The sequence below is a fragment of the Tachypleus tridentatus genome, chromosome 13, assembly GCF_004210375.1.
Source record: "Tachypleus tridentatus isolate NWPU-2018 chromosome 13, ASM421037v1, whole genome shotgun sequence".
In the NCBI taxonomy this organism is placed as follows: domain Eukaryota; kingdom Metazoa; phylum Arthropoda; class Merostomata; order Xiphosura; family Limulidae; genus Tachypleus; species Tachypleus tridentatus.
In genome coordinates, this window is record NC_134837.1 from 178,103,069 (window position 1) to 178,126,544 (window position 23,476).

At 33.8% G+C, this 23,476-nt stretch overlaps 1 protein-coding gene across 2 annotated transcripts in view; it reads right to left on the reverse strand.

The window, feature by feature from the left end:
- Positions 1 to 23,476, reverse strand: part of MRP (Multidrug-Resistance like Protein 1) — a 79,737-nt gene that overhangs the window by 28,664 nt on the left and 27,597 nt on the right. Inside the window, exons 10-15 of one of the 2 annotated variants that reach the window (XM_076482258.1) lie at positions 22,990 to 23,244; positions 19,274 to 19,477; positions 16,574 to 16,720; positions 13,334 to 13,415; positions 10,705 to 10,898; positions 559 to 735 (exon numbers count right to left, since the gene is read on the reverse strand). In XM_076482258.1, the coding sequence (XP_076338373.1) occupies positions 559 to 735; positions 10,705 to 10,898; positions 13,334 to 13,415; positions 16,574 to 16,720; positions 19,274 to 19,477; positions 22,990 to 23,244 (1,059 nt within the window). Of the gene's footprint in view, positions 1 to 558; positions 736 to 10,704; positions 10,899 to 13,333; positions 13,416 to 16,573; positions 16,721 to 16,886; positions 17,034 to 19,273; positions 19,478 to 22,989; positions 23,245 to 23,476 lie in introns of both variants that reach the window. The other variant, XM_076482257.1, reaches the window with a different exon arrangement.

Consider the following 23,476-nt stretch of genomic DNA (forward strand, 5'->3'; position numbering starts at 1 on the left):
ATTTTAAGTTTGAAAATTTTCATACAGTTATACAAAGAAAAAGTGACTTTACCCTATTCTATTGGTAATTTGTGGAGAGATCTTTAAAGTGGGTGGTGTTACCAAACAAGAAATATAAAATTATTCACTATGAAGCAGCATGTTGACCCCACCACCAGCAGTGAATGCCCAAATTTGAGAGTTAACACTATGTTAATAAGTCCAAACAAATTATTTGGTACAGGAATGATTATATTAAGTCTAAATCTTTCTCTTCTATCATAAGGCACATTTTAAAAATATTAATTTTAACCAGTTGGTTTTAGAACACATTGTGTAGGTGACAAATTACTTAAAATTTTTAAAACACGTGAATACAATGAACATCTGTTATCAACATTAATAAAAGTTATCATAGCATGCATTTGAACAACATAATTTTCCCTTATACATGGAGGTAGATGTGTGTGTGTGTGCGTGCATGTGTAAATTTCACTTCCTTGTTTTTAAAAGCATTTAAATCACCATCTGCTATGGTTCACAATGAAATTTTGCACTATATCTTGAACATACACAAACCTTTTCTCCTATTTCTGTAAGGTCACCACCAGGTAAAATGTCAAGATCAGAGCAAAGAGCACATGTTTCAATTGCCTCTTTATATAGTTTAGCATTCAAGGGTTGGGCAAACAGAATATTATCCTTTACTGTAGCATTCTGGATCCAGGCTTGCTGAGGCACATATGCAATTGAACCCTAATGCAAACAGAAGAAATATACTGGAACTTATTGCCCTGGATTCTGCATCAGTATCTAATCAACAGCTGGAGAAGGTAATTTTTAAGTCTAGGCATGTTATCCACATAAAATCTGTCCTCTAAACATTTTAGTACAAAAATATATGTGCAGAAGATACTAGTCATGAAACACTGTTTCGAAATTATGATTCACGTACTAAAATAACTTGTTACCACAGACTGCTTAAGTTACAGAAGGCTGTAATCAAGGCTGTAAAAAAATATTTATGCTGTTTTATTTTCAAATTCAACACAAAACCCAAATGTAAATGCATATGTCAGCTGATGTGCCTGTAAACCTTAAATAAGTTGTTACAGTCTGCTAAAAATATGTGCAAAAAGAATGTAGTTAGCTACTATTCAAAGTATACATGAGAAATAAACTTATTACAAATTTAAGTTTCTTCAAGACATACTGCATTATGGTTATGCTAAACAGAGAAAGATTCAGTGCTTTTTTTTTTCAGCAATACCATGTGAACCAAATGCTGTTTGAAAATTCAAGTTAAGAAATGATATAAACTTAGGATATATTTTGGAAAATAGCACAGCTAAACAAAGTACAATACATGTAACTGAACACCAATATCTTCATATTCCTGAAACTTGTTTTCTGTATGATATACTAATACTAACTAAAACTTCATTACTGCATTACTTCAGCCAGATGTACATCTATGTTCTGCTCAGTCTGTATAGAATATTTAACAGACAAAATTAGTACATTTCAAGTGGAAAATTGTAAACCATACATACAGGCCACTTAAAGCAGACTGTATAGAAGTTACTACATACCATTTTTACTCAGTAACTTCTATTAATCTTAATATTATATTTCTGCATTTTATCTTGTATCTATGATTGGAATAAATTATTCAGTATTCATTTTTGTATCTTACTAATTAAAGCGAGACAGACATATTCAACATGAGAATGTTGTAAAACAATGACATTAAAGTAAAAGGATCAAGTTATTTATTTTTCAAACACTCACTTCTTTTGTAGATCAAATACTCATAAGCACAGAATATATTTTCAGTTACATCCAATTCCTTATTTAAATAATAATAATTTCTGAACAAAATAGGCAGCTAATTAAATATACTTTTCTCACATTTCTACTTATAAAGATTAGAATGCACTGTTTCATCAATTGGGTACCCTAGTTGTTAAAAATGTATTTAACCATAAACCCAATAATAACTCTTAAAGTTCAGCCAGATTAAAAGATTCAAGATAGTTATAAATATACTCACAAATTCTAAGCTAACATTTAAAGATAGTCTCTATATTAAAATAAAAAGTAATGACATTTGATGTACTAATCAATATTATTAACACTCCTACGAAAAGTGGCCTAATAGGCCCCAGAGCAACTTGAAAGGTTATTAATATTAGGCTAATAATTTTGTATTTTAATGACATCAAATGTCATTACTTTTTATTTTAATATAGAGACTATCTTTAAATGTTAGCTTAGAATTTGTGAGTATATTTATAACTATCTTGAATCTTTGATTTCATTTCATTAAATGAAATGGCAATTTCATTTAAATACAAAATTATTAGCCTAATATTAATAGCCTTTCAAGTTGCTCTGGGGCCTATTAGGCCCCACTTTTCGTAGGAGTGTTAACAAAAGCAACAATAAACAAAGCAACAAACCTTACTTAGAAATGCTAGTTCTTGCCTTCAACAATAGTTATTGACACAGCTTGCATATCCTAACTCAATATCATGCCAATCTACAAATACATGATACATACTTTTCACTTACAATTTTATCTGGAAAGCATATCATTTACTGAGGATAAGTAAATTTGATCTTAACCTGTCCAAAGTTTGCAGACGTTCTTACAAACAGCACTAAGCAAAAATAAATTACATTTGAATATGACATTCAATAATAGATTTATCAAACACACCTTAAAGTTATCTCAGTAATTTTACAATATTATTTCTCTTACAAAAAAGAATGCATATTTCTCTGGTTTTAAAAATAATTTTTATGTTGAACATAGTGTCAATTAGGCCTGAAGTATTTATGTGTATGTTAATACTGGATATTCACACAAAGATATAAAAGGAATACATGCACTTAATCATCCTAAACTTTAAACTAATAGACTAGAGGGAAAACAGACAGCAGCACCCACCACCTACTCTTGTATTACTCTCATCAAATACTGGAATTTGACCATCACTCTTTATAGCATACCCATGGCTCTAAAATGTGTTTGTTTTTGGTAAGGGAACATGAATCAAGGGCCCTCAGTTCACTCACATTCTAGCACACTGACCACTTGACCATAGCTATATAAAAGCTTTAAAGAATGCTTTCTAAAGTAATTATAATAACCGATATACTAGTTTAAGCACTTCTGTTATGTTAGTAGCACCTTTTTAAGAAAATCTTCACTGACTATCATGCTTTCCTTTGGTCTATATATTTATCGGTGAGGTTGACTGATTGATTGATTTAGTGTTTTATGGCACAAAGCTACGAGGCTATCTGCTCCAAACGTCCAGTAATAATGTAAAAATAAATTAAATGTAGTAAAATACACAAAAGGAAATGAAGGTAAAACAAAACATCATTGAAAAACAGAAAAAGCATAAAACCAATGTTGACACGTAGTCTACAATGTTAAGAGAGAAAGCAGAGTAAAAGAAGTTGTAAAGGGCTTTCTCTAGCAAAATGGTAATGATCATAACCCGCCAGAAAGACTAACAGGTAAGGAACCACCATCAGTCATCTGAAGTTGGCCTTTCCAGTCCTGCTTCCGGGTTATGTTGTCATGACAGCCATTATCAAAAGGTAAAATAATAAAAGTGTTAAAAGACTAGCAAAATTGTAATAACAACTCATTAGGACAACTATCGGGTAGTTCAAACAGCAGCATTAGTCACCTGAAGTTGGCCTTTCCAATCCTGGTGTCGAGTTATTTAATGTTATGGCCATTTTCCAATTTCAAATTGAACTAGAGAGATTGAGACTCTGAAAAGGGAACCACAATTAAAAAGGTGTAATGAATAAATATCAAACACTTAAATGAGGTTAAAAAGATTAATGGCCATTAAAAAACTAAAAACTTTATCAAGGTGGACAGTGTGACCATCACCAATAACACTGTCCAATGTTACAGACAAACCCCGGGACAGAACATGTTTAAAATAGTGCCGTCGTTGAGTCGTAACTATGGCAAGAAAGTAAAATGTGGCTTACAGTGATTTGAGTGTTACACAAACTACAGACTGGTGCATCAGTTCCAGATAAAAGAAAATGATGAGTTAAAAAACTGTGACCAATGCGTAGTCTAGTTAGACTAGACTAACTTCCTCCTTCCAAAACTTACGGAAGCTAGATGGCCAAAGCCCAATATAAGGTTTTATTTGAAAAAGCTTGTTCTCGCATTGCTCACTCCAAGTGGACTGCCAGCTGGCACGGAGCCGAGCCTTGAATACAAGACCATAGTCCATGTACAGAATAGGCACAGTGGTGATAGTACCAGAGCAGATAGATTTAGCTGTTGTGTCTGCAAGCTCATTCCCACAAATGCCAACGTGGCCTGGTATCCAGAAAAACTGGATAGAAGTAGATGTTAATGAGAAATGGACCAGTTGATTTTGAATATCAGTGAGAAGAACTGGGTAAGAGCCAACATGAAGTGATTTCAAGGCCAGAAGAGAACTAAGCAAGTCAGTATAAATAGTGCAGTCGAAGTACTGCTCAGCTTCAATATGATCCAGAGCAAGAGATATGGCATACAGTTCAGCAGTGAACACAGAAGCTGTAGACGGGATTCTGCGCACAACCTCCAAACCACAACAAACCATGGCAGAGCCCACAGAATTACTTGATTTGGGACCATCCGTATAAATTGGAATGGAATGATTGTTCAAAAGATGTTCAGTAAATAAAAGATGGTACTTCCAATCGGGAGTATCTGCCTTTTTAGATGACTTAAAGAAAGGTCACATTTGGGGGCTGTAATGAGCCATGGGGGGATGGGCTGACCAGTGGATTCTGCAATGTTATCCAAGGACAGACCCAATTCATCCAATTGCACCTGGATGCAAAGGCCAAAAGGAGCAATGGCAGATCGTCTGTTCTGAAAAAGTAAGGCCCAATGAGGAAGGAAAACACATCCCCAAGTAAGATGCTTTGGTAAGGAATGAAATTTCGACAAATATAGTGAAGACAGTTGCAAACGGGGAAGGTGCAGAGAAGGTTCATGAGATTCTACGTATAAGCTTTGAACTGGGGAGGTGCGGAAAGCCCCAGTGCAAAGTCGAAGTCCTTGATGATGAATGGGGTCCAGCATCTTTAAGGCTGAGAGTCTGGCAGAGCCATAGAGCATTGATCCATAGTCGAGTTTTGAACGAATAAGAGCATGATATATCTTTAACAAAGAACATCGATCTGCTACCCAACTGGCAGTAGAGGACATGGAAGATGTTCAGTGCACTTGTGCATTTGACCCACAGCTGCTTTAAGTGTGGTATAAAGGTCAGCTTACGGTCAAAGATAAGGCCCAAGAACTTGGTCTCAGGGACCACTGGCAGCAAAACTTCACTGATACGGAGTTCAGGATCAGGGTGAATACCCCGTTGGCAGCAAAAGTGCATGCAAACAATTTTAGAGAGAGAAAAAATTAAAGCCGTTCTCCGTAGTCCACTCCAGTACACGATTGAGGGCAGTTTGTAGTTGCCGCTCAATATATCTCATGTTCAATGACTGACACGAGATGTGAAAATCGTCGACACAGAGCCCGTTTGCAACAGTGAAAGTTGTTCAGTAATGGCATTTATCTTCACACTGAAAAGTGTGACACTCAAAACACAGCCCTGAGGGACCCCAAGTTCTTGTACAAAAAAACGGGAAAGTGTTGAACCCACACGAACTTGGAATCCCCTGTCCATTAAAAAATTTTTAATAAACATGAGTAAATGGCCACATAACCCATATACATGGAGGTCTCACAAAATGCCATACCTCCATGTTGTGACATAAGCCTTTTCAATGTCAAAGAATATTGATACAAGATGTTGGCATTTGAGAAAGGCTTCTCTGATTGACGTTTCAAGTCAAATTAGGTGGTCCGTGGTGAAGTGCTGTCATCGGAACCCACACTGGGTGGGAGAGAGAAGGTTGTTTTTTTGCAAAACGAGCATTAACTATTCTCTCTAAGGTCTTGCAGAGACAGCTCGTCAGAGCAATTGGACGGTAGTTTGAAGGAATCTTGGGATTTTTCCCAGGTTTAGAGAAAGGTAAGATAATAGCCTGCACTAGGCATTAGGAAAAACATTCTCCTGCCATATCCGGTTAAAAACAATTAGAAGAATATCCAGAGAAGCAAGAGAGAGATAGCGCAGCATGTCATAGTGTATATCATCAGGTCCAACAGATGTACTGCCAGGCCGATGAAGGGCCATTTTCAGCTCCACAAGTGTAAAGGGACAATTATATTAAAGAGACAGTCAGTTCAAAAGGAAAGTGGTGAACTCTCTGCCCAAGTCTTGATGGCCAAGATGGTGGAGGAACAAGCAGAAGTGCAAGATACCTGGCAAAAGCTTTCACCTAGAGTATCGGCAATGCTCCAGACATTACCTACCTCTTGGCCATCAGAGAGTAAGATCGAAAGGGGAATAGAATTGTAGTGCCCATTGACCTTTCGAATCTTGTCCCATATGACCTTGGAACTGGTGGTTGAAGATATGCTAGTTGTGAACTTAATCCAAGATTCCTTCTGGCTTTGACGTCTTACCCACCTTGCATGTGCATGGGCCCGTTGGAAAGCGATGAGGTTCGAAAGTGTGGGATATCTACAGAAAGTATCCCAGACCCATTTTTGAGCCTTCCGTGCCAAGTGGCAAGCAGGATTCCACCACAGACAAGGATATTGCAGAAAATGTGTCGAGGTTTTAGGAATACACTGAGCAGCTGCTTGTATATTACAGTCAGTTACCGCTGCCACACAGTCATCTATTGATGGCTGATTCACGATGGCAGGATCAAGTTCTGCGAGTTCTGAAAGTGGACCAGTCTGCCTGATCCAGCTTCCACCGGGGCACGTGGGAAGGGTGGCATCAACCACGGCCAGTCTCTCTCAAAAGTATAGAAAAATGATCACTGCCTAGTGGATTATTGTCAACCCTCCATGAAAAATGGGAGAATAATGAAGGGGAGCAAACTGAGACATCAATAGCAGTAAAGGACTGACTAGGTGCATGAAAAGAAGTGGAAGAACCAGTATTGAAAAGAGAAAGATTGTGATCAGAGAGCATATGCTCTACAGAGCGACCCCTCCTATCAATAACAGCACTTTCCCAGAGGGGATGATGTCCATTAAAGTCCCCCAGAATTAGAAATGGAGACGGCAACTGTTCAACAAGAGCATCAAAGTCTGATTGATCATATGTCTCTCCAGGGGACAGGTAGAGAGAACAAATAGTGATTGTATGACCCAAGGAAACACGGATGGCTACGGCCTCCAAGGGTGTGTTGAGTGACAAAGACAGGGTGGGAACATGCTGATCAACCAATAGTGCCACCCCTCCATGTACACGTCTATCACACAGCCTGTCATTTCTGTGCAGAAAAAAATGCCGAATGGCGACTGTATTAGCAGGTTTTAGAAATGTTTCTCGTAAGGAAAGACATACAGGATGATAGGAAGCAATCAGTGTTTTGATATTATCCAGATTAGAACGTAAACCTCGACAGTTCCATTGTATCAAGGTGGCCATTTTTAACGATGGGTAGGCGAAGTGGCTGGAGAACCCTTCTGTTTACGACCACATCTTTTTTTCCTTACTGTCCTTAGTCGGAGGAGGTCTATCGACCTCCATGGATCCTGCCCTGTGTTGATTGAGCTTTGTTATTGGAAGGGGATTCCAGTGACTGAGGATGCAAACGAATGATTGTTTTGCATCTTGGGGTGGGAGAAAAAGATGTATCAGAAAAAATACCTGTATTTGAAACTGAAGGATGTGGATCTTGAGGTTTGTTGGAATGTATGGGAGGAACAGAGATGGGTGTGAAAGTCGATTCATCAACCTTTTAAACCACGGAGGTCAAAAGGCTTTTCATTTCTTTTGAAAATGATTCTCTAGAAGGCACAGAAAGATCTGTCTGCACTTCCACTGTAGTTGTAAAATGAAGTGCAGCAGCATATGTCCGAGATGGAGTGGCAAACAACAATTTCCGAGCCTCAGGATAACTAATGTTATGAGTCATTTTCAAACGCTGCACCTCTTTTTCCTCCAACCATTTTGGGCAAGAACAAAAGTAGAAAGGGTGTGAACCATTGCAGTTGACACCATCTGGGTCCGTGTCACACTCATAGGCATCGTGGTCCTTGCCACCACAACGAGCACATGTCAGGGAACCACGACAGGACGTCTTTGAGTGGCCAAACCTCTGACTTTGGAAACATTGGAGAGGGTTTGGAATGTACGGCCGTACCCTGCAAATTAGATAACCTGCCTTGATGGTGGCAGAAATGAGGATATTTGTCGGCAACGTAACTCCATCTTTGCAAGTGGAGATGCGCCTCACTGCAGAAACTCCTTGAGTGGAAAGAACAGCAAGAATCTCTGACCCAGGTACATTCTTCAAATCCTTCTCAGCAATAACTCCTCCTGATGAATTCAAGGTAGCATGAGAGGTAACCTCAATAGATACATCCCCAATTGCCTTTGAATTCAAGAGGAGTTCACTGTGTTGAGATGTGGATGTTTCAACCAATATGTCTCCAGATCAAAGTTTCTTTAATGACTTTGGAGGGCCAGAAAATCCCTCTAGTCCCTTCAAAGTAAAAAAGGGGGATATTTGTTGTAAAGTTTTTTCTGAAAGAGAATGTAATATAAGTAAATGGGATACAGGCATTACAGATGTTGAAGATTGCTGCTCAGTCTTCAAGATGGGGTCGTTTACCTATTGACTGCTTTTTTACTATTTTATTTACATTTTTTGTTGGAGGATCCATAGGAAAAAAGGAAAATTTCGGTACCCACTGACCCTACCCACCATGAAGCCCTACGAGGGGACGCACTACAATGTCATGCAAGGACATTGCAGCAACGCTATGGTTTCGTGAGCACTATACCCAAACACCAGCATCGGACACAATGTCCACAACACCCGCTGAGAACTTCCAACGCTGGTACTTGGTTGACACTAGCCCAAGTGGACCAGCCGAATGACCCAAGAGGGGCCAAACAAAGGCCGACCATCTATAAGAATACAAGGCCAAAGAGGTATGTTAGGGTTGGACCCCTCAACCACCAGAATCCTCTCCTCCCCTTCACGGGTCGCCATGCACAGCAAACACGTGGGTAGATGTTTAGATCCCAAAGGAAGTAAACTGAAAGAACAGAACCTTCCCTGATAGGTCCCCTCACCACATACAGGAATCCACACCCATGGGTTATCTGTGACGAAAATTATGTAAAGATTTCTATTTTTAATGATTTCCAGATATAAAATTGATAAAAATATTTTTAGCAAATGTAGCAACAGTTACAATTAGTAAAACTGTATGAAACTCCTGAGCATTTTAAAACTAGTAAAATATATGTTATTCATTTAAGTAGATTCTGTTTGAGATCTTTCTCAGCCCATTTTAAAATAAAATAAAGAACCTTATTGGCTCTGTTAATTATTTTAACATATTTCTAATAAGTCTGATTAGCAAGTTTAGTGTAGTTTGTTTATTAAACTCTCAAAATATTTTTTCCTACCATTTCTTACAAGTTTATTTCTATAATAAACTTTGACTCAATGTATTTGTGTTAGAAGTTTCAACATCTTGACTTAGCAGTACAAAGATCAAACAAATCAACAAGTCTGTAAATTTATCATTTTAATTTTACTAGTGATAGTCAAACATGGAATTCACTGAAATCAATACATATATGTATATATATAAAAGTTTTCAATTCACCAACAGAAATCAAACATGTTTTACTAAATCAATTAAAACGTTCCATTAAAGTAGTGAATATGAAAATCTTTCCTTACAAATCACATGAATAATCTCAATTGTGAATTTACAATCATTTACTTCATACCTTTCACTGTCTTCAACTGAAAGTCACTGTAACTTTATCTTTTGATAAAAGTTTATAAATGGGCCACTCTACATTTGTTAAGCAGTAGACACATATCGGAAGACAACTGCTTCTCACTGTTCAAACAGGCGTTCACGGTATACATGACACAAAATGTATTCAAACCATATCTTTTACTCATACACGAACAATAAAATAAACACTGAGTATTTGATAATGATGTACACACCAGGAGTGATTTGAAAAAACCTAAGATAACCTTCAAGTGAAACATTTTCATAGCAGTTGATTCTGGGCTGCTACACTGCTACAGATTCACATACAGATGTAGCATTGAATGTAAATATTCTTCACCTACCAGGAAATACTTCCACAAATCTTGCTTATTGCATCATCAAGATCTCATAGCATTTTTAGTTAATAACAAATATGGTAAAGTTCCCACACACTTTTGTAGGTCACATTTAGTGTAATGCCTTGTAAATAAAAATACTAGTTATATGAACAATATACTCAATATAACACAAGAGATATGTAAAATCGGATACATGCAGATAAACAACCACCATGAAGAACAGTAGTGTAACTTAAAAAGTATTAACAATGTGCACACTTACAAAAATGTTTATATAGAAACTTAATAATAATCAACACTACTTGAGACAAAAACCTATCTAAACAAAAATGATGTAAACATCACATTAATATACATGGTTTTACACAGAAATCTTTAGACACAAAGTGGAAAAATGAAATTTAAAAAAAATACTTATTGAAAAGTTAAAAAGTTTTAAACATGAAAATAATGTAATTTAAAATGAATACAAGTTACCATTATACAAACTATCCTTACCTTTACATTGACTAGACCTTCTAACTTCTCCATTTCACCAAGAAGTGCAGACAATAAAGAAGATTTTCCCGCACCAACTTGGCCCACGACAGCAACCAGCATACCCTGATGAATACGCAGGTTAATGTCCTTTAATACAGGACCTTCCTCACGGCTCCACGTGAAAGTTCCATGTTCAATTACAATAGGATCGACTGGATTGGCAAATAATAAGAATATAACAAATGTTCAATTATACAATATCAATAAAAGTTTGGTTTGTTTTGAATTTCACGTAAAGCAACATGAGAGTTATCTGTACTAGCCATCCATACTTCAGCAGTGTAAGACTAAAGGGAATGTAGCTAGTCATCACCACCCACTGCCAACTCTCGGGCTACTTTTTTACCAATGAATAGTGGGATTGACTTTCACTATATAATGCCCCCACGGCTGAAAGGGCGAGCATATTCGGTGTAATGGGGATTCGAACCCCCAACCTTCAGATTGCGAGTTAAGCACCTTAACCACCTGCACATGCCGGACCTTAATACAAATTACTAAACCACTTGCTTATGGTTCTATATGTACTGACACACATCTGGTCATTAAGAACAGTAAACATGAAAAGGAATTCTAATAAAAAACAACCATCCTTCACTAACATACAAAAATACATTATATTTACAGAACTATACTTCAACCATATTATAACTTACTGTAAATATTCCTTATTGAATTTTAATACAGTAAGCACTGATCATTGTGTGTGTTTGGAATGTTAGAATATTTTAGGATTTTCTACTGACATGCAATACTTAAGCATTTAATTCTGTTTGTATCAACATAATTAAAAGTTTTATGATATTGTTATAAAGTTTATTTCGTGACATTTGACTAATATTTGTATAGGATATAGCTAAATGAATAGAATTTTTATACATAAACTCTCAGGTCAGTATCTTGCAGCATCAGAAAGAGAAAGGCCATAGAGTGTGAAATATTCAAGGCAGGAGTACCCTAGTGAGGCATTTGGTAGAAAACCACATCCATCTAAAGCAGGGAATACTCTTCATACAATGTTTCTGTGGTATTCATTGTTAGAAGAGATGGTGGTAAAGAAATAAAAATATTATAACAATTTTTTTTATATCACTCAAATATTGCTAAGATGGACAGCTGAGCATGAGTATGTAATGTGGCTAGAACTATAAGGAAGGTCTTTCCACCTAGAAAAGATCTGGTTTGGTTTTTTGAATTTCGAGCTAAGCTACATGAGAGCTATCCAAATTTTGGGGTAGTCAGGAAATAAAGTGATCTATACCCATGGTAAATGGCCAGAAGGTGGCTAAAACAAAAATGAGTGATAGCTCTTGTGAGGTTGAAGGTGAATAAATATGTCCAAAACATATAAAAGAAGAATGATCCACATAAACCTTATGTGATCCTCAGCCAGATCTACAGAGTCTGGAACTGGATACCTAATGAGAGGAAGCAAGAAGTGGAGGATAAGCGAAAAGGCAGGGATAATAGGACACCAATAAAGTAAGAAAATCCAAGGAAAAGACGAGAGAATGGAGAAAACATTCTATGGGAGTGTTCCTAGTTTCGGTGAAATAGTTGATCTGCCACCAGAACCTGAGTTTTTGAGTCATAATAAGACCAATAACTGAACATGGTGATTAAGGGAACAACAAGAAATGTCCAAATCAGGAAAACAGAGGCCCTGTGAGCAGGTACCTCCCTGTCAGGGACATATCAGAAACAACAAAAGAGGTGTCTGAATGAATTGTGACAAGAAGAAACAGACAGATGTCAAGCTTACACAGAATATTTCAGCTTGAGGATGTAGAGATAAAGAAACTTCACCCCTAGAGACCAGATGCTGGAAATGGTCCAAGAACAAAAACTGAAGAAGGTGAAAAAAACAAAAGTAAAGCAAACTAAACAAGGTACATTCCAGAAACAAAGAAATCAAAGTGATAGCTGTGTGAGCAAAGTGTTTCACATAAAACTATGTGGGACTGTGGAAAACACAAATCTCAAAACTAGTTTCCCAATTTTTGTAATAGTATTTCACTCCATCAGATTAGCTAAGATACACGGTTGTATGTTTTACACTACTGAATAAGAATGATTCATTAATTTTAGACCATTGACGTTTAAAACATGCAACAGTTTATTAACATAAGTTAATTATTATCACCAAATAAAAATATAAAAAAAGTTCATTTTTGGTAATGTCAGCTACTTTCCCACAGCAAATAAGATATAACTTTCAGACTATTATTTCACAAGAGGTGAGACAATCGACTGTGAATGTGCACATTACACAGTTATAATATTTGAGAATAGTTCTAAGGTTAATAGAAGCCATTTTCATTTAAAAAATAAAACAAATATCAATATGCATGATGACAAGAAACCTACTTGAGGTAAAAATGTGTTCTAAAGATGGCTGGTTCGGGCATTAAAACTTTTATTAAAACAAAAAGGTTAACCTGAAGATGATCTAAGAAGGTCGAAACATTGTTCTCTACTTAACTTTAATAAAAGTTTTAATATCCATACCAGCCGTCTTTAGAATACAAATATCAACATGTATTTAGAACAACCAAACTTACTTGATTTAACAGACGTTTCTACTTACCTTCTTGATCGTCATGGCAAACATAAGGGTCCAGTTCTTCACTTCCTACAAATTTATTCATCCTTGTGACAGACACACTAGCCTAGAGTACACAAACATTAGAACAAAAATGCTTTGCTTTTTTTTTCAAATGTTTATTTTTTTATTTTTTTTAGTGACTATGTGTATTCACAGAAAACCTTTTATTTTATTTTATTTAAAACTACTACATCATCTGACATAAAAATGTTACAACTTGAAAACTAGTCTTAGTTTATATTTCTGCTTAAAATATGCAATCTCATTCTATGCTATATGTGCCCTAAAATATAACCTATCTTTTATTAAATTCCTCATTCTAAATTTATGAACAAGCTACCTGTACTGCACCTATCAGTGAGACTGAAATGCAATTTTCAGTGTTATAAGTCCTCCTGTGGACAAATTTTAGTATTAAGTACATTTCAGCACATTGGTTATAAAATCTGAACCGAATGGTTTGTTGTTATATTTTTACTTCATATAGTTTCATAAAATTGCAATTCTGAATTACCACATCTGATCCTCTTAAATTGTCTTCAGTATTCTTGTATGTAGCAAGTCAAAATATCAATGAATTGTACTAATCATGTTACAATGCAAAATTTAATGTTTTTGTTCTTTAGTTGGGTATAATTTATGTTATTGAACAAGTAATAAGAACAAAACAAGCAAATAATAAGGACTTTTAAGTTGGCTTATTTCTTTGTTAAGAATGTCTGTGTAATACTATAAAAAAGGTTACCTGCATTAACCATCCATAAATTAGAAGTTAGAAGTACCTACTATAAGCCTACTCAAATCAAAAAGAAATTTTACCATCACTCTTAATGCAACCATGGGCACAGCATGCACATCTAACTTTGAAGCAATGCATTAACCATGAACCAACAGTATGTAACATGTAACTCTCCTTAGATGTTACCAAATTGTAAACAATTTCTTATTTGCTTTTTATAAGTGTATATCTCTTTTGTTTCTGTTCATTTAAAGGAATTACATATATTAGTTAATATTATATTCAACGGAGGTATCAAACCACATTTGTTGCAAGACTTTCTAAAACATTTGTTTTATCACCATCACTCATTAATTGTGTATTTTTATGCTTAACAATCAAAATATCAAAATACGTGAGTAATCTATAAAGAACATTTACTTTTATAGTAATTATGAAATGCTCATAACTCTAACTACATCTTAAAATTGAAAATGTATGATTTATCAAACGTTCCTTGCATCCGAATTATTACTAATTGTACTAACATATTTAAGTGCTTAAGAAATAAGAAATACAGTTGTCTCCATGTGATAAATCCTCAGAATTAACTGAATGTCAAAGTGGAAAACAAAAAGGCATTCCTTGTAGTAAATTTTGATTATCCATCATAATGAAAACTTGAGTAAGTCACACGCAGTTTATCACAATATTATAACTAATACACTTCTTAAATTTTATTACTATTATAAATATAATTACTAAAACTATTTATTTCAAACAATATAATTAACAATAATTTTCACTAACAAAAATGTACCTCATGCTATAATGTTAGTTTACTAGTAAAAATCTTGAGAAGAGTAAGAAAAAAAACAACAAAAAACAAAGGTCCAGCCAGACAACACCTCTTGGTCCAGCTTAACAAATAAAACAAACATAAATGGCATCTTAGCAAAATAAGTCATTCGTCATTATCGTTACACCATAAGCAGGAAAGGGAAAAAAAATCAACACCATATTGTATTGCTAACTAAAAACAAAGATAATATTACATACACATAACATATAAACCTGAATTATAAAAACAAGCATTTCTTTTTTTTTTAATAACTGCAATTTTGCTCTTATTAGCAATGACTGTTGAGTATGCATATGGAGTTATAAAAAAAATATTAAATGAACTATTCTGTTCAAGTGAAATACCTTATGCCTTTGTTGGTTCAAAGTGTTTATACTTTTTCTATGCTTTAATTTCTGCAATTTGGGTTTTATACATCAGTTATTTTAGCACTTTTCTAAACAGATCCTAATGTAAGGTAACAGTCATCTCATGAAAGAACTGTAAGATTGACTATATGCAAATTTTGCAAAAATTTAATTGGGTATTTCAAAATCATGTTCACAGATAGTGTACAGGCACACAAGTTTGAGGAAAACTGCCTGTAAAAACATGTTGTTATTGCCCTTTCTTTCTCATAAAGAATTGTTCAAAATACTGGATTAAGAAACAAAATTTAAAATCCAGGAGCCTAATAATTCTGAGCAATTCATTTATTTATCTTAGAAAATTATTATGAAGGTTTTAATATCCCCTTTTATCTCAACATTAAGTAGCCTAAATCAGGCCTCAGTGACAAATATTTTCAGTTTCAGTAAAAAGATTTGTTTGTTTTGAATTTAGGAGAAAGCTACACAAGGGCTAAATGCACTAGCCGTCCCTAATTTAGCAGTATAAAACTTAAGGGAATGTAGCTAGTCATTATCACCAGCTGCCAACTCTTGGGCTACTCTTTTACCAATAAATAGTGGAATTGACTGTCACATTATAATGTCCCCACAGCTAAAAGGGTGAGCATGTTTGGTGTGACAAGGATTCAAGCCCACAACTCTTGGTTTACGAGTTGAGTGCCTTAACCATGTGGCCATGCTGGGCCTCAGTGAAAAGAATCCTCTAACAGAAACATTAAACATTTTGGCTGCATTAAATAACATCATCCATCATGGTCCTAATATATAAATTATTTCTAAACATACATCATAATTAAACCCATGAAACTGGCGTTGCTATATAATTCAGCTACTTGTACTAATTTTATACCACTATAAAAAACAAAACACCAAAGGTGACACTGGCCAGCAAAAACATCTAGCTTTTTGTTTATTGATTTGTTGTTTTAACCCAATAAATTTAAGTGTGTTCACAGTTTCTGAATTAACTATTTTACCTGTTCTTTCAGGATTGCAATGTAAGATTTAAAATGGAAGATACAAAAAGAGTAAACTGATCTATACTTCAACTGAAGTACAACATAACATGCAAGTTATCAGTCAGACAATAAAGTTTTAGTCGTGCAACAGGTTCCGAGGTTAAGCAACAGCTTAGGGTTAATAAGTAATGCAAAGAATGCTCTGTTAAGAAAAGAAACTGAGCTACAGGTTTTAGTACATAATAAAGATTCTGATCAATTTATGTTCTGTACTTGACACTCATGATGCATTACCTGGATCATCATTGAGATCACCATGGGGAGCAATGTAAGTGGAAATCGCAGAATTTGAAACAAAGACAAAGATACAAATGCTCGTTGTGCATCTAAAACATGATTCTCGGAGCTAAGCACATAAGCACCAAATGAACAGAGGGCTACCTGATGGCAACAAAATCATAACAAGAAGACAAATCAGGTTGTAGCAAACATATATGGTAACAAACAAACACAGACAACAAAATGATATACAATTTATGTAGGCCTAACAATTCTTTCCATTTTTTCAGTTGAAATATTTCTTCTTTTTTTTTTGTTTAATATTTACCATAACAAGCATTGTGATTAAAGATGGAAGCATGATCATTGGGAATCGAAGAATGTTAAATAAAGTAATGGAAACAAAGGCTCTTTGGGCATCCAAAATATTATGGGGATCCACCAGAACATATACGGTGAAACTTGCTAGTGACACCTAAAATAACAAAATTGCATGTGTTTAAAGGTCATAATTTTATAATATTAATTATGAAAAATGAGAAACAATACAAAAAAACATTAAGAAATTGCTGGTACTAATACATATATATTATTTGTCATGGATTCAAGGAAGAAAACATCATCAAATTTCTCTAACAAGTTTTCCAATTGGTACTTAATAGGTGTCAAAACAACTGACCATGGAATTAACATTCCCACCGATGCAAAAACTTATCTTGAATACATTTTCAGAGGGGAAAGAACATGAAATCAATTATAAAGAACATCAGTAAATTTATATACACCTAAACTTGACTGCATCTTGTTCAATATTTTCATTTAACTGCAGAGAAACATTGTTTAAGACATTCTCTTAACACATTCAAAAATACAAAATGGCGAGAGAAGACATTTACATAAAAATAAAACAAATAAACCCACATGTGTTAAGTTCAACTAAAGAATAACTATCAACATGTTCACTACAACAAGCTTGAAATAGGAAACTTTCACATACTATTAATTCCTTTTGCTATAAGTTTATAAACGTGTCAAGTTTTAAAGTTTTATACTGTATTGAAAGATGAGAAAATAAAAAAATTTTCAAGAAGGCTGGGAACTATTTTAAAAAATTATATTACACTACTTTTTTTTTACCTGTTATTGTTTTGAATGTTTTGAAAGGCTATGTGAGCTAGCTAGCTCTTAATTTTGAACTAAAAGATTAGAGGGAAGGCAGCTATTCATCAGCACCCACTGTCAATACTTGTGCAACTCTCATCATAGTGGGATTTATCTATCATTCTTATAACACATCCTTGGTTTCAAAGTGCAGAGCTGATTTTGCTGTAATGTAACAAACCATAAACCCTCAGATTCACTGTCCAGCACAGTAACAACTATGCAATGTTCAACCCAAACCAGAAAAAGGATTCAGTTGTTGTTATCTCATCCTGATAACTTACGTTTCCTAATGTTCAGTATTGAAAAGCTTTGAAATTACACAATGGAACAAAAATATTCTATATAAAGATGAAAAGCCATCCATCCATCACGCTGATATCTCTATCATTGCAATAGTGAACAACACGCAACTTGTAAGAAGCAAGTTGGTCTTTTTAAAATTCTTTCAGCCATACATATATATGTATATAAAAAATGGACAATGCTCTAATATAGGTACATAATTATATTTGAGGATAAACTAATAGTGATTGTGATGAATAATAAAATCTGATTGGATTTATGCAAGCCTCATGCTTGTTGTTGCTGGCACACAATGACCATAATCACTGGCTGAAATTTACCATTACATTTACTTGCTTGTTAAACTGACACATTCATGCAATAACTCCAAATCTTGTCTAATCGGAACCCTCAGCTACAACTCTTTAACAACCTATGTTTCCAATTTTGAAAATGCCCAAATCAAAGTACACTTCTTCAGTTTAGCAGGTTAACAAAACCAAAACCAGGAAGACTGTCCAAAGTAAAAGCCCTACAATTCATAATAAAAGTTCAATACCTTTACTACCATAATTAGTTATTTGCAGAGCCTTACAGTTGAACAAGTAGTGATATCTCTTTGAGAATGTTTTTAGCATGTTTCAACCTATAAAAAGTTATCACCAATAAAATTTGAACCTAACAAAAATATAGAGAAATCAAAATGCTAATTAAACAATAGTTAAAGGAGATGACCAAGTATATATAAAAATATTTGCAAAGCAGTAGAAACAGGATAGTCATTTTCCATACATGTATTTTTACTAGATTACAACTGATTTTTAGAAAACACACTCAAAAAAACATTTATTTAAATACAATTCTGAAAAGAAAAAACAATTATTTCCCACCATGTGATCGGCATTCAGCTTGTGCTTGATAAAAATATCATACTGAATTTTGAAAAAGAATGATATAAATATAAATATTATAAGAACCATTTATATAAAATTCTAACATTTTAAAACTGATTAAGTGTAATATTCACCAGGTAACTATGATTACCTGGCAATGCCAGATTAATGAACAACTAATCAAGCAAAAGATTCAGTTCTCCTAAAAACTTAAATTCATATTCAATAGAAATCATAATGTAAAAAACATTAACAGCATTAATCCTTGACAAACTGTCCATTAATACTGTATAGAAATACAGAAAAGATACATGAATAAAGCACATAACTCCATCAAAAGTAGTACTCTGAAAACTTTTTATGTTGCAAGGCCTACCAGAAAAGGTGCTGTGCTCCAAAGAAATGAAGTTACAGCATTTAAGTATGCTATCTTTTTCAAATCTTTCACTTCTTTATCTCTTGTATCATTGACCTGTTTTTGGAAAGATTCTTCCCAGGCATACAACTTCAGAACTTTGATTCCTCCAAGAATTTCATTCATCATTTTAACCCTTTTATCCTTTGTCTTCATTTGTTTAACCTAATAACGAAAATGTAATATGGTTTCAATATTTTATTAACTTATTTATTTATTATTCAAAGGACTAAAAAATATACTTAATGTATTAACCTTTTCTGACCCACTTATCTTGTGATTTTACAGGGGCAAAATGATGACATCATCAAGTTTCAAATTACCTACAAAATAAGGTTACAACATAAATGTTGAAAATGTCAAATATATAAGTTTTATTAATAATTCTTTACATAAAGTATTTTTTTTAAAAATCCAAACTGTTAGCACTAATTTTAGATTTCCCACTGTTGTAATGTTAACAAGATGAGGAGAATTTTTTCAATTTGCTGCTAATAAAGATAAAACTTGTAAATTTATTGAAAAAATAAGAAGTATACAGATTTTATATCAGTTAATCACTTATTTTAATTTCAAAAATACATTTAAAAAAGTGAATTTTTGAAGTTAGTGATGTGGAAAAAAACAAAATTCAACTTTGTTTACTTTTACAACTTTGTACCGTTTGTGTTGAAGTGAGTTGCACTCGGGTTACGTTTGTTGACGTTTTGTTGCTATGGTAACTTGTTGTCACTTTGTAAGTAGGTTATTTTGTTAATGTTGTGAAGCTAAGATATTTTTGTTGGCATTTTGCAACCAGGTAATTTTGTGTAGTTTTTGTGGAAATAACATGCTTTGTTGCTGTTGTATAACTAGGTAACTTTTGTTTCTTAGGCTAATAAAATTATAAGCATATTGTACAAAAATAGAAATTATTTCCTTTCTCACACATTTACCACAGAGCTACACTCTTTTCTTATAATATTTTAATTTTTAACACTTTCACAAATGCACTCAAAGCTATGCAGCATTTGTCTTGAAATAATGCAAGTCACTAATGGTTCTGTATTGCATATGCCATAGGGAAGGTAATAAATTAGTTTAATGGGGTTTCTTGCATGTTTGTTTATTTTTTAGAGTCATTTCTTTGGGAATTATGAAGTACAAGATCTCCTACTGTGAAATTTTATCTGGCCTTGGAGAAGCCATAAGGAAGTGGATAATGCTAGACAAACTTTCAAGTTACTGTGTGGAGAGTCCACTTGCCCTGGCTGTAAATAATGTCTTACTGTAGGATAGGAGTATAAAATATAACAAAATAAATGCTATCTATTTATATCTAAGTTTAATGCTTTAGACAATACTGATTGAAACAATTAATTTCAACAATGGTTAAGTAGATGCAATTTTATATTTTTAAAAATGCTCACTAAAAGAATATGGAAACAGATCTGTAGAATCTGTGATATATATATACCAATTAAATTAATGGATGTTGTAAAAACTGAACAGCTGTAATCATTTTACACACACACACACACATATATATATTTGTGTCTATATATATATATATATATATAGACACACACAGGAAAGAATGTCCTAGCCACTCTAAGCTTCTCAAAAAATAAAAAGATTATTCAAGTTATATCAAATGCAAGATAAACTGTCAAACCTTACAGTCCCAAAGCATGAATATCCTATCTCTAACATCTATCAAACAAGTGAAATATAGTTGATACAGAAAACAAATTCAAAAGCAATTACAAACTAATACATCTCCAATTTTACTTCCACTCATTTTTCATTTCCAACTGACCACAAATAATGATGAATTTATGTAATCCAAGTGTATTTCTTTGTATCTCTCTTAGTTTGTTTTGAATTTTGCACAATGATACTATGAGGGCTATCTGCACCAGCAGTCTCTAATGTAGCAGTGTAAGACTAGAGGGAAGGCAGCTAGTCATCACCACCCACCACCAACTCTTGGGCTACTCTTTTACCAATGAATAGTGGAAATGACCATTACATTAATAATTAAGATGCCTCCATTGCTGAAAGGGCAAACTTGTTTGATGTGACATGTATTTGAACTTGTGACCCTAGGATTACAAGTCATGTGCCTTAACCACCTGGCCATGTTGGGCCAATCTCTATCTTAGACAGATAGTAATAACACAGGATATCTTCCATGCTATTTGAAAGCTTCCATGACAGCTATGCATTCAGTTTGCACATTGCACAACCTTAATTCTTTATTTTGCACAAACCACTGATATTTACACTTTCATTACTGTCATGTTGCTGATTTTGTCACAAAGTTATGGTTGAAGATGTTCTTTTAACATATTTCTATTTGTATCATTCTTATTTGTACATAAAGACCTTTTCCTTTATATAAACCACAATGTTTCTGTATAATATATAAAACAAACACACCTATTGTCTTGAAATTAATCTGAATTCAAATTCTACTGTAGGACACAAAGATACAGTGACTGGATGTTTTCTTGTGATAAACAATCCACTGACTAACAATCTCTAGCATTCATCTAGTTGGAGTGATGCAAGCTGACTCTGCTCAAAACCACATTGTCAACTGACCATGATAAAAACTTTATTGCCTAACATAAGCTTTTATGTTCTAACTTCACAGTTGTTTTTTTTTGGCTTTTCCACTAAGTTGATTCCCAAGTCAATGTACTGATATTAACCAAAGAAGCAAAAGTGAGCTAATGTGAATATCACAATTTTTTAGACAGTACATTCAAAATTTACAATTTTACTGTTAATGTATATCAATAAATTAACATCAAAAATTAGTTTATGATTAAAATTTCAATTAAAGTTTGAATTTCTTAAATTTAAAAACAATTTTCTCAAACTTCACTTCTCTACATCATGCAACACTTATTCTTTCTGAAATAACTATTTTGTATTATTCTTCCATCTTTATACTATTTCATACGCTTCCAAGGACTTGCACATTATTATGTTAAGTATCACCAAATTAAAATGTAAATTTTAAGGACTCTAAGTTGTACTTTATTGTGATATATATCAGAGAGTCAACCCATATGCTCTTCCTAAAACATCATGGCTTTCAAAAATGTCAATAATTCTCTGTGATACTTAGTATTAGATCATTCCCAACCAACAGAAAATGAAAATTTCAATTTACTGTAAAAGACAAGGTAGCAGCCTTTGGGATAACCAGTTTTAAAGTTTTTGGAACTCTATTTGACCACATATTTAAATTATTTAACCAACTTCTAACTTAGCTAAAATGCCAGAAAAATTATATTAGAAGTAATTTTTCATATTATAAACTGCATATTTTTATGTTGAAAAAAGAAACAACCTTGAATTGTGCCTGGTGTTAGAATACAATGTTAAGTCTCAAGTTATTGCAGTAATATATAAGAATAAACTAATTCCTAAGTCAATATACTAAGATTAAGCTGAGTTCCGAGTCCATATACTGAGATTAAGGTTCAGTCTTTAAATAAAAAAAGTAATAAGTTTAAAATTAATATAAAAGAAAATTCAAAATATCTTTACAAAGTTACTTATAATCAAAGTGGCAATAAAAGTATAGAAGCTCTAGCTTGCCCACTCAAGCTGCTATGATTACATTTGTCCATGGTATTATACCATAAGCAAGTATTGTAAAGATATTAAATACAGCCTTTTACCTGTAGCTTTTTGGTATGACTTGCTATTACTCCATTGATGGGGATCATTAAAATCATAATTCCAAGGCCAGCTAGTACAGAAGGTCCGAGTTCATCCCACAAAAACACTAGAGCTAAAATTATTTGTAAAGGAGCTGACCACAACAAATTCAGAAATGTCATCAAATCCATAAACCTCTGGGCATCAACAGACATAAGGTTGACAATCTCCCCCATGGTTAGTTCCTTCCTGGCACTGTTGGACATGACCAGAGCCTACAAACCATAATCACTTATGTTACTTAGACACATTCAGTTGTTACATGTTATCAGAAAATTGAAGAAATACTTAATCTATATTTACAATTACACAGAAACTCAATATAATAATTCAAATAATTATAATCTTAACAATCCTATCTTTTGAGTTACTCAATAAAATTTAAATCTTTTTAAGTCCCCCAGTAGCACAGTGGTATGTCTGTGGACTTATACTGGTGGGTAGAGC